The sequence below is a fragment of the Stegostoma tigrinum genome, chromosome 7 (genome assembly GCF_030684315.1).
Source record: "Stegostoma tigrinum isolate sSteTig4 chromosome 7, sSteTig4.hap1, whole genome shotgun sequence".
NCBI classification, from domain to species: domain Eukaryota; kingdom Metazoa; phylum Chordata; class Chondrichthyes; order Orectolobiformes; family Stegostomatidae; genus Stegostoma; species Stegostoma tigrinum.
In genome coordinates, this window is record NC_081360.1 from 101,081,644 (window position 1) to 101,094,155 (window position 12,512).

A 12,512-nucleotide genomic window follows, 5' to 3' on the forward strand; every position below is an offset into this window, starting at 1 on the left:
TGCTTAGAATTTATAATTGGGAAATGGGCACGACCAGAATTCATTGCCCATCCCTAACTGCCCTGGAAAAGATGGTGGTGAGCTGCCTTGTTGGTCCTGCATGAAATACCCGTTTCAGAGGGCAGTTCAGAGACAACCACATTGCTATGGGTCTGGAGTCACATGTAGGCCAGGTCAGGTAAGAGTGGCAGATTTCCTTCCCTAAGGGACAGCAGTGAACCAGATGGGTTTACATGTGAATCTATCGTCATTAATGGCGCATACATTTTATTATAAACTAAATTCCCTGAGGGAATGGTAGCATTTGAACTTGCACCTCTGCAGTACAATCCTTGAGATGTTTTGGATTACTTGCTCAGTAATATTAACACTATGTTACAAGGCCCTTAAGCTATTTGGAGAGAGGAAATGCCGTGGCTCTCCTCCTTGGAAAAGGGTAAAGGGGGATTGAATAGATGCTTTTTCCTTGTGCATCTCAAGAGAGGAAATGAGGACAACGTTTGCCTTGTAAAAGCTTACTGAGTTGTAGCGATCTGCAATGTGCTGTCAGAAATAGTGATGGTAACAGATACAGCAGTGAAGGGAGATGGTACAGTCACTGAGTAGAGTAATCGGAGAGCCAGCTTGATACCTTGGAGTTCAAATCCCACAATGACAGCTGGTGGTAATTTGAATTCCATTAATAAATCTGATTATACTCCGCTTTCTGTAATGGTGACCATGACAACCATCATTAATTGTTGGAAAAACCCATCTGGTTCATTAATGTCCTTTAGGGAAGGAAACTGCCATTTTACAAGCTCTGGCCTACATGTGACTCCAGACCGTCAGCAATGTGGATGACTCCTAACTGCCCTCTGGAATGCGCTAGACAGCCACTCTGTTCTAGGGCAGTTAAGGACACGCATTCATCTCATGAAAGAATAAATAAGAAAAGGAACTTGCAAAAGGGGAAGCTGAATAAAGACATGAGCAGTGAAAACTCAGTGGGTAGTGGGATCAACCCATGCCCGGTTACTGATGTACCTAATTCGATTGACTCCTGGATGCCCAATGCTGTTTAAAAACTGGGTTAAACCATTCATTCCACATTTGACATTGGGTCATCGGACATGTCAGCCATTGTTTTGAGCACGGGTCTCACATATCCAGGTTCTACACAATGAATTCCTCTTAATGGAGCAGTAGTCAGTGTTCATTCACAAAGTTGGAGGAATCTTGCCAATGGGTCCTTACCTGCAGTGAACGATTATGGGACAAGAACGACCCCTGTAACACTTGTTCACTTTCCTGCAGAACAGAAAGAAAACCATTACACAGTGTTGACAGCACAGGAACAGGCCGATCGGCCCAGCTGATGTCTGCTGGCACTTACGGTCCACACAAGCCTCTTCCCTCACCCTAAACCCCACCCACCCCCACTCTGAACATCTCCCCAAATCCCTCCCGCTGTCACATGTTGCAGGAGCTTGTTTCTCATCTGTTCAACCCTCCTTTACTGAAGGAGAGGATCTGAGAAGACTGGTGTGTCTCTATCGCCCGCGCACACACACACACACACACACACACACACACACACACACACACTGAGAGCCAGGGTGCTCCAAACACACCTACACCTTAGACAACAAATTCCAACAATTCGGAACTGGAGCAGTTTGAGGTGAGATGGTTCAAGTTAAGACTAGGTTTTGATAAACCAGGAAAAAGTAACCAGAGGAATTTAGCTCATTGGCAAAACAGGAAGAGGGAAATGAGGAGATTTGCTTTTCTCCATTCAGCAAGTAGTTGTGATCGGAAATGTGGGAAAGATGTTTTCCCTGGGCTGGGCAACGTTTCGAACAGTGCATCTGTATTTTCTAGAGTTTACAAGAGTGACAGGTGAGCTTATGGAAGTGTACCTTTTTACAGGGTCCGACAGGGTGGATGTAGGAAGCGTGTTTCCCCTGTCTGGGGGGGCAGATGGGAGGGAACGTCTAGAACCAGGGGACACTGTCTAAAAATAAGGGACAAGCCATTTAGGACTCAGATGAGGAGCAATTTTTCTAGATGGTGGTGAATCAGCCCCTGAGGGCTCATTCATTGATAGATTGCTAGGTACCAAAGATAGCAAAGCAAAACAGTTTTGAGATGGAGGATCGCTCTCGATCTGGTTGAATGGTAGAGCAAGCTCAATTGGCCAAATGGTCTTCTCTTGCTTCTGAGGAAAGTGCTATCTGACAATGTGGCAGAAGAAGATTCAACAGAGACTTTCAGAAAATGTGGAGACAGAAATGTGTATATTTGACAAAGTGAACCCTGCAAGCTATAGGCAAAGAGGGAGGAAGGGGAAACTGACTACATCCAAGGGCTAGCATAGACATGATTGGCCAAAGGGCCTACTTCTGTGCTACCTCATTCTACAAAAATCATCAAGCCCACATGCATCGTTTCTGTGAAGAGGTGCAGACTGATTTCAGGCACTGTGACGTTAACAGACCAGAGAATGCAAGTCCAAACACAAAAACAGAAATTGCTGGAAAAACTCAGCAGGTCTGGCAGCATCTGTGGAGAAACAGCAGAGTTAACATTTCGGGTCCAGTGAACTTTCCTTGAACACAAGTTCAAACCCCACATCGCAGCGTGGTAGTTTGACCTCAGTTGTTTTGCAATAAAAAAAATTACAATAACAAGAAGTGACTGTGGAATTTACTGTATTGTTGTATAACCCAAGCGGTTCCTTACAGAAGGAAACCCATTTTCTCTTCTTACCGGCTCTGTATGTGACTCCAGTCCTGCATCACTACATTCGACTCCTAATGGCCCTCTGAGATACCCCAACAAGCCACCCGTTGTACCAAACCGCCACTAAGTGTGCCATCACCACCTCCTCAAGGGCAAATTGAGGTAATTGTAAAGTGACCATAGACAGCTCTCTCATTAAAGGGGTAGAGAGAGAGAGAGAGAGATACTGGTGATGGTTTAGGTGAGGGGAAAGGGTGAGAAGGAGAACCCTTCATGGTAACATCAGCTGATGCAGGAGTTGAACCCATGCTCTTAATATCACTCACCACTCCCGAGATAAAAACCAAAAGAACTGCGGGTGCTGTAAATTGGGAACAAAGCAAAGTTTCTGGAAAAGCTCAGCAGGTCTGGCAGCATCGGTGGAGGAGAAAACAGAGTTAATGTTTTGGGTGCAATGACGCTTCCTCAGAACTGGTGGTGGCTGGGAAGACATCAGTTTATATGCAGAAAATAGTGAGGTGGGTGGAGTGGGGAGTAAACAATAGGATAGAGCCAAAGAGAGAGAAAGACAGTTGGACAGACAGACCCGAAACGTTAACTCTGTTTCTTCCTTCACAGATGCTCCCAGACCTCCTCAGCTTTTCCAGCAACTTTGTTTTTGTTCCCAAACTCTACTGTAACATCAGAAACAGAGCAAGAACCACCCATAAACAGCAAGCTGGTGATGACCACCGCACCTGCTCTGGGGATGTAGATCGCGAGATCTGTTTTGATTCACAATACTGGGGAGAACTTCCTCAGCAACCTCTCCCGACCTTCCAAACAATAACCTGGGATCTTATACATCCGCTGGGGAGCTCAGACCAGAGGGGGGCTTAAAATTTCATCCAAACACTCTCAAAAATGACAACACAACCGAGCTCAGTCAGCGAGGAGACAGAAAGCTGCAAGTGCAGAGAGAGGACAGCTGTTTCGTCCATGCTGTGTGAAGCAGGTACAGCTGCCAATGATCACTTTTGTGACTATGCAACTGGACCTTGAGATTACTAGCTGCAAATCACAAAAATGACACTGGGAGCCATCAGGAGGGGAGTGTCACGGAGGCAACCATCGCAGGGGTTAATAAAATGCTGGTTAAACAGGGAGGAAGCACAGGTTAGTGAGACAGCAGCCATGAGCAGCCTGTGTTATAGGCACCTGGCTATTAACATCTCAGCTTCTCGACATCATTCTCACTCATTCAGGGAGCACTCAGCAGCAATCACACTCACACACTCACACTCATACACACACACACTCATTCATTCTCTCTCTCACACACACACACACCCACACACACTCATTAACACATACACACACACGCACTCACCCACACTCACACAATCACACTCATTCACACACACACTCATTCTCACATACACACACACACTCACCCACACACACAATCACACTCATTCACACTCACACTCATTCACACACACATACTCTCACCCACACACACTCACCCGCACTCACACTCACCCACTCACACACACACACTCACCCACTCTCACACACACACACACACACTCATACTCACCGACACTCACCCACAAACTCACATCCACACTTACACTCACGCCCACACACTCACCCACACACACACACAAACTCACCCACACTCACACAGTCACACACTCACCCACACACACACTCACAATTTTATACACACTTACACACACACACACACATACTCACCCTCCACACACACCCATACACACACACCCCCACACACTCACTTATACACACACACCACCCCCACACCCACACACACCCACACACTCACTCACATACACACACACACCGCCCCCACATCCACACACACTCACACACACTTTCTCAAACACTCCCCCCCACACACACACACACACATCTCAGCTTAAATCATTGAAACATAGGAACGTAGAAAATTGGAGCAAGAGTGGCCCTTGGAGCCTGTTCCATCATTCAACATGATCCTGGCTGATCATCCAATTGAATCCCCTGTTCCCGCTTCCTTCACTAACCCTTTGATCCCCTTAGCCGGAAGAACTATATCTAACTCCTTCTTGAAAACATTCAATACTTTTGCTCAGATAATTCTACCACTCTCTGGGTGAAGCCATTTCTCCTCACCTCAATCCTAAATGGCCCACCCTGTACTCTTAGAGGGAGAGGATCTCCTGCAGGTTCAAATCCCATAACGGCAGCTTATAAATTAACTTCTAGTTATTTCAATTAATCTGGAATTGAAAGCTAGTCTCAGTAATAGAGTCTTCACATATAAACTCATCTGGTTCACTAATGTTCTTCAGGGAGGGAAACTGCCATCCTCACCTGGTCTGGCCTACATGTGACTCCAGCCCAGCAAGCCTCTCAACTCAAGGGGCAATTAGCGATGGGTAATAAATGCTGGCCTTAAAAGAAAGGTTTAAATATCTCAGTTTAGGTTCTATGCCACACTGTGGCCTCTCTGCCCAATTCATAAACACTGAGTCATACCAATTCCTGGAACCCATTTCCCATTCCCCTACCTTCGGAAGTCCAACAGTGGCCGAGTGGACGATGGGATACCCTCTGCTGGCCAGCTCAGGAAGTGAAACTGGGTCAGAGTTCGGGTCTCCTGTGATTGCAGGTTTTTCAGATAGAAGCTACGGACCAAGAAATCTTCACACCAGATGTGCTCAGAGACCAGATTGACCTGTAGCAGCAGCAGAAAAGGATTATGAACGCACCTCAAACTGGCAGTGACCCCCATCGGGTCCAGAAACTATAAAACTGCAGTTGGACTACCCGGGTGCCTCGGTGGATTCCTGAAGCATCTTCCATGATCTCGCAAAGACACTAACAGCTTTAATCCAGTGAGAGATAGTAGGAGCTGCCGATGCTGGAGAATCTGAGAAAAAAAGGTGTAGAGCTGGATGAACACAGCAGGCCAGGCAGCATCAGAGGAGCAGGAAGGCTGACGTTTCGGGTCTGGACCCTTCCTCTGAAGGGTCTGAAGAAGGGTCCAGTCCGAAACATCAGCTTCCCTGCTGCTCTGATGCTGCCTGGCCTGCTGTGTTCCTCCAGCTCCATACTTTGTTATCTCTTTAATGCAGTGAAATGCTTTTTGAAGTGAAGTAGCAGATTGGTGGAGTAGCAGATAGTGAAGGGGACTGTCAGAGATTACAGCAGAATGTAGATAAACTGGAGAGTTGGGCAGATAAATGGCAGATGGAGTTCAATCCAGGCAAATGCGAGGTGATGCATTTTGGAAGATCTAATTCAAGAGCGAACTATACAGTAAATGGAAAAGTCCCAGGGAAAATTGATGAACAGAGAGATCTGGGTGTTCAGGTCCATTGTTCCCTGAAGGTGGCAACGCAGGTCAATAGGGTGGTCAAGAAGGCATATGGCATGCTTTCCTTCATTGGGCGGGGTATTGAGTACAAGAGTTGGCAGGTCATGTTGCAGTTGTATAGGACTTTGGTTCGGCCACATTTGGAGTACTGTGTACAGTTCTGGTCGCCACATTACCAAAAGGATGTGGACGTTTTGGAGAGGGTGCAGAGGAGGTTCACCATGATGTTGCCTGGTATGGAGGGCGCTAGCTATGAAGAGAGGTTGAGTAGATTAGGATTATTTTCATTAGAAAGACAGAGATAGAGGGGGGACCTGACTGAGGTATACAAAATCATGAGGGGTATAGACAGGGTGGATAGCGAATAGCTTTTTCCCAGAGTGGGGGACTCAATTACTAGGGGTCATGAGTTCAAAGTGAGAGGAGGCAAGTTTAAGGGAGATATGTGTGGAAAGTTCTTTACACAGAGGGTGGTGGGTGCCTGGAACGCGTTGCCAGCGGAGGTGGTAGACGCAGACACGTTAGCGTCTTTTAAGATATATTTGGACAGGTACATGGATGGGCAGGGAGCAAATGGACACAAACCGTTAGAAAATAGATGACAGGTTAGACAGAGGATCTCGATCGGCGCAGGCTTGGAGGGCCGAAGGGCCTGTTCCTGTGCTGTAGGTTTCTTTGTTTCTTTGTTCTTTGAAGTCCCTGCTGCAGTGCAGGAAGAACAGCTGCCAATTAACACACAGCAATATGCCCTCAAAGTGGGAGGTAAATATCAGTTTCCCTCTGTTTGTAGTGACAGTGGCGAAAGGATGAATATTGGGGCACAACACCAGGTAGAAGGAGGCCATTCCACACATTTAAGCGATTCCTGTGTTTTGTAAGGCTATAGCTGCTCTGATGTGACATTTCCTGTCCCACATAACTGTTGATTGGCCTGAAGTAGAAAAGTCTATGCAAGTGTGACTTGAACATGTTCAACAGTCATTGTGCCTCGAATGCCCTCTGCAGACAAGAATACAAAATGTAAAGACAGTGTCTTTATATTTTTCTGTTTTTTTTTTAAAATTGTGGTCTGCAAATGAGAACAACTTTTAAACCAGGGATTAGAAGGACTGCTGCGTGGTGTGAAAGGAAGAAAATTGTGAACGCTGTTTGCACAACTACCTCTTACAACACCGTTTGCAGACAAACTGGAGCCAAGGGATTGTGGTCAAATGGAGCTAAATTGTTGGAGCTAAATGATCTAAGTGGTTGCCAGCAAGCATGTGATAGGCTTGTGGACCAGTGACAAAGATTTTCTGCCTGCCAACAGTTACGTGATTGGTCCGCAGGCAGGTGAACAGCCTGGGACTGGGTAAAAGATACAGAGCATGATCAGATCTCCACCAATTCAGGGGGCTCTGTGTTCTCTGCAGTAAAAGCCACTTGAAGCCGAAAGAAAACAGACATCTTTCCTTCAGCAGTTGTGACTTTTAGTCAATCCTTTATCAGCGAACCAGCCGCCCAATGCCTCTTGTGAACTAACAGAAGCATTTGGAAAATGTGGACTGAGAAGCAACATTTCAATCAGCAGAGAGATCGTCTCAGTTACATTCTGGGCAAGAATCACTGAACTGAGTTCCCAGTCTCTCCCTCAGTCCATGACACCCGGTTTTTTACCCCCTTCTATGTCTGTTCTGCACGTTTGTATAAGAGGAGTTTGTAAGGGGATAACAAAGTGTAGAGCTGGATGAACACAGCAGGCTCCTAAGATAGTTGCTTGGCCTGCTGTGTTCATCCAGCTCCACACTTCGTTATCTCGGACTCTCCAGCATCTGCAGTTCCCATTATCTTTGTAAGGGGATTGGTGTTTTAACTGATAGAGTAATTGGCCATCGGTTCGTACCTTGTCTACCTGCAACTACAGTCTATTTATTTGCAATGAGTGCTATTTTAAGCTAAGACCAGAAATTTAGTCCCACTCCTGTCAACCTGGGTCTAAAAGACAGGGATATTAGGGAACTTTGTGTAGTTATTTTAAAATCTTCAACTTTTGCGATGACTCCAGGAGCAGAAGGGGCTTACTTCCCAGCATGCTATCCCCTGTTGCAGATTCCCCTACAATGTCAGTGCCAAGCCCCAACAGAATCTTGTGGGTTTCAATGTGATCACATCTCATTCCCCTTGATCCCAGCAGATCTCAGAACTGCCTCTAATTCAGTTTGATCACTGAGCCTACCTCGTAGATGTGGTAGAGAGAAGAGCCTTCATCTGGCCAGTACCGGTCACAATGCTTAACGCTGTCTTCCACCAGAGGGGTTAGCATGACAATCACAGTGCAACCATTCTCCCACACCATCTGTAAACAGACATAATACAACATCAAAGTGATGGAATTAGACCATCATAAACAGGAATGGCCAACTCAGGCCATTCAGCCCCTCGAGCATTCACCACCATTCAATAGGATCATGGCTGATCCAATATTCCTCACACCCCCTTTCCCACTCTTTCCTATAACCCTCGATTTCCCGACTGATCAAGAATCTATCTATCACAGCCTTAAACATACACAGCTCTCTGTGGCATGGACTTCCAAAGACTCAGAATCCTCTGAGAGAAGAAAATCCTCCTCATCTCAGTCTTAAATGGGTGCCCCTTTATTCTGAGACGATGCCCCCTGGTCCTAGACTCTCCCATGAGGGGTAACATTCTCTCAGCATTTACCCTGTCAAACTCCTTAAGAATCCGATACATTTCAATGAGATCACCTCTCATTCTTCTAAATTCCAGGGGGTGAAGTCTCAACCTGTTTAGCCTTTGCTCATAAGACAATCCTTCATTACCAGGGACCATCCTAAATGAACCTTCTCTGAACTGCCTCCAATGAAATAATATCTTTCCTTAACTAAAGGGTAGTCTGGTGGCTCTGATGCCTCACAGTGCCAGGGAACTAGGTTTGATTCCACCCATGGGCGACTGTCTGCGTACAGTTTGCACATTCTCCTTGTGTCTGTGCGGGTTTCCCCCGGGTGCTCTGGTTTCCCCCCCGCACAGTCCAAAGATGTCCAAAGGTGGATTGGCCACGCTAAATTGCCCCATAGTGTCCAGGGATGTACAGGCTGGGTGAATTAGCCATGGGAAATGCAGGGTGATTGGATAGTGGGGTGCGTTTGGGTGGGATGCTGTTTGGAGGGTCAGTGTGGACTCAATGGGCTGAATAGCCTGCTTTTGCACTGTAAGGAATCTATGATTCTAAGGGACTAAAATTTCTCACAGTACTTCAGGTGTGGTCCTTGTATAAGTACCCTCAAAGTTAAATGAACGCTATGGTATTGAGTTGTTGAAAGATAGGAACGCAGCCAATCCTTACACAAGTTCCTGAGCATTTGTTGACAGAGATGCAAAGTACAACCCTGAGACTCCAAACGCACCACTGAAAAAGTTTCAGTCTGTTCCTATGCATCCCTTTTCAAGCAAAAGGAACAAGTTGTACCACATTGAAAGATGATAGGCAACAAAATCAAATAAAAATTATTAAACCTGGATACAAATTTACTTGTGTGGGATGGTGGGGGCAGAGAATTCACTCCATCTCCTGCAGTGCCCACTGCTCATGTTAAGGCCTCAAACATATCCCAGTGGAACCTCAGTGCTCCTTCTCCAGGGACACCCGGATATGGATATCACTACAGAGGAGCTGTGGGTTTGAAACCAGTCACCTCCAACTACCCAATGAGCCCTCGCAATGCCACAGTGCATTGCAGCCAGTGAAATTCTGAGACGTGGCACTCACTCACCTGCCAGAAGTCCGAGATGGTGTGCGAAAGGGGGCCTTGGGTGGCAATGTAGGCTGGCATTCGGGGATCATGGTCAATCTGCGAGGGGAACAAACACATGATGAGGTTGAGAGAGAAAGAAACAGGGCTGGAGAAACCTCCAGAGATAGTAGCAACTGCAGATGCTGGAGAATCAATTGGCTCGCTTTGTCCTTCATTGCCTATCTTTCCCCTCCTGTTACATTTGGAGGATCTTTCATTTCGTCCCTCATTTGGCCACAGTCTTCTGAAGAAATGAAGAAGGGTCACTGGACTCGAAACGTTAACTCTGTTTCTCTCTCCACAGCCGTTGTCAGGCCTGCTGAGTTTCTCCAGCAATTTCTGTTTTTGTTTCAGATTTCCAGCATCTGCAGTTCTTTATTTCATTTGGGCGCAATCTTTAATTGCTTCAACAAGGTATCTTTGGCTTTGGTGTCATGCAGTCTTTTGTTCTCTAATCTCCCCTGGCCTCCAGCCTACGACAGAACCTCTCCTTGAGTCTCCCTGACCCTTCCTTTCTTCCAGTGCTGTAAAACGTCTCACACTTCTATCGCTGTTCAGTTCTGATGAAAAGTCATTGACCTGAAGTCTTAGCTCAGTTTCTCTCTCTTGCCAAGACCTGCCGTGTCTTCCCATGAGTGCTAATTTCTGATTCAGGCATTTAGAATCAGAAATGGCTACAGTGCTAATGGAGGGCATTCTTGCTGCTGAGTCTGTACCTGTCAACTCTCAGCAAGAGCAGTTGATCGTCCCCCTCCTCCAGCGTACCTCCAAGAGTCCTGCAAATTCTTCGTCTTCAATTCTTTCATGGGACATTTTATTTTTGGGAGACCAGAATTTGCAGCCCATCCCTAACTGCCCTTGAACTGAGTGGATTGCTTTGCAGAGGGCAGTTAAAAGTCAGCCACATTGCTGTGGGTCTGGAGTCAATGGAGATCAGTTGGGTAAGGGTGGCAGACCTCCTTCCTCTGCGATGCATTCGTGAGCCAGATGGGGTTTTCCCCAACAATTGTTGACAGTTGTTATTAGTTTTCAATTCCAGATTTATACATTGCATTGAAATTCCCCGGGTCCCATGGTGGGATTAGAACCAGGTTCCCAATTATCCTCTGGAATACTGGTGCAGTGATATTACTATGATCCACCATCTCCTCACAGCTCTTCAGATAATTAGATCATGCTCTTTAAGCTACACTGGACCCTTCCTCCTGCACTCTCTCAGGCAGCCTGTTCTAGATTACACCCAGTCACTTCCTCACATTCCTTCTCCTGCCGTCTCTGATTCTTTTCACAACGGCCTTAATCTCTGATCTCCTGTTCTCAACCCTTCTGCCAGTTGGAATAGTGTCTCTCTTCCTATTCTGTCAAGGAACATAGCAACAGGAGGAGGCCATTTAGCCCTTCAAGCCTGCTCCACCACTCAATAAGAACATGGCCTTACTCCACATGCCTTCCTCGAATCCACATCCCTTGACACCCTTAGAACATAGAAGATTACAGCACAGTACAGGCCCTTCGGCCGTCGATGTTGTGCCGACCTGTCATACCGATCTGAAGCCCATCTAACCTACACTATTCCATGTATGTCCATATGCTTATCCAATGACGACTTAAATGTACCTAAAGTTGGCAAATCTACTACCGTTGCAGGCAAAGCGTTCCATTCCCTTACTACTCTCTGAGTAAAGAAACTACTCTAGCTTAATAAAAATTTGTCTACCTCAGATTTAAATCCAACAATTGAATTAACATCAACCACCATTTGTGGAAGAGCGTTCCAAACCTCCCTTACTCTCTGTGTGTGGAAGTGCTTTCTACCATCCCATACCTAATTCTTAGGCCAATCCCCCTAGTTCCAGAAGCTTCAACCAGAGGAAATGGTTTAGCTTTACCTATCCTGTCTTTCCTTCAATAGTTGAAATTTTCCTTCAAAAACTGTTAGAAGACTAACAGAATGCTGACCTTCCTATCTAAAGGGCTGGAGTATGGGTCTGCAGACGTGATGTAGAACCCTAGTTAGAGCGCACTTCGAGTGCTGTGTGCAGATCTGGGAACCACACTGTAGGAAGGATGTTTTGGCCCTGGAGGGAATTCAACACAGGTTTCCAAGGATAATATTGGGACTTCAGGGGGTAAATTATGAGGGGAGATTAGACAATTAGGCCTTTATTCTGTAGAATATAGAAGGTTAAGGAGTGATCTAATCAAAGTCTTCAAGATATTAAGAGGGAAAGACAAGGTAGGTAAAGATAAACTATTTCCCCTGTTTGAAGCTTCTAGAACTAGGGGGAATGGCCTAAGAATTAGGGCCAGGCCATTAAGGGGAGATGTTAGAAAGCGCTTCTGCATACAAAGAGTAGGGGAGGTTTGGAACGCTCTTCCTCAAATGGTGGTCAATGTTAATTCAGTTGTTAAATTTAAATCTGAGATAATACCAGCCGATGGAAACCATTAGGTCCAGACCCCTCATGATTTTGAACATCTCAATCCAAACTCCTCTCAGACCTGGAAGTGACCCGTCAGCCCATCAAATCTGCACTGCTAAAAATCTCTAGCGTCACTCATCGCTATTCTCATGAATTCTTTTGGTACTCCTGCTAGCTCCTTCATATCTGTGCTATATCTGGACAGCA

The 12,512-nt window shown here is 46.1% G+C and overlaps 1 protein-coding gene across 2 annotated transcripts in view; it reads right to left on the bottom strand.

Annotated features, from left to right (window-relative positions):
* Positions 1 to 12,512, bottom strand: part of LOC125454444 (receptor-type tyrosine-protein phosphatase-like N) — a 191,300-nt gene that overhangs the window by 7,520 nt on the left and 171,268 nt on the right. For both annotated transcript variants that reach the window (XM_059647552.1, XM_059647553.1), the window contains 4 exons: positions 9,862 to 9,939; positions 8,301 to 8,420; positions 5,277 to 5,443; positions 1,237 to 1,290 (listed from right to left, as the gene is read on the bottom strand). In XM_059647552.1, coding sequence (XP_059503535.1) covers positions 1,237 to 1,290; positions 5,277 to 5,443; positions 8,301 to 8,420; positions 9,862 to 9,939 — 419 coding nt within the window. The remainder of the gene's footprint in view (positions 1 to 1,236; positions 1,291 to 5,276; positions 5,444 to 8,300; positions 8,421 to 9,861; positions 9,940 to 12,512) is intronic.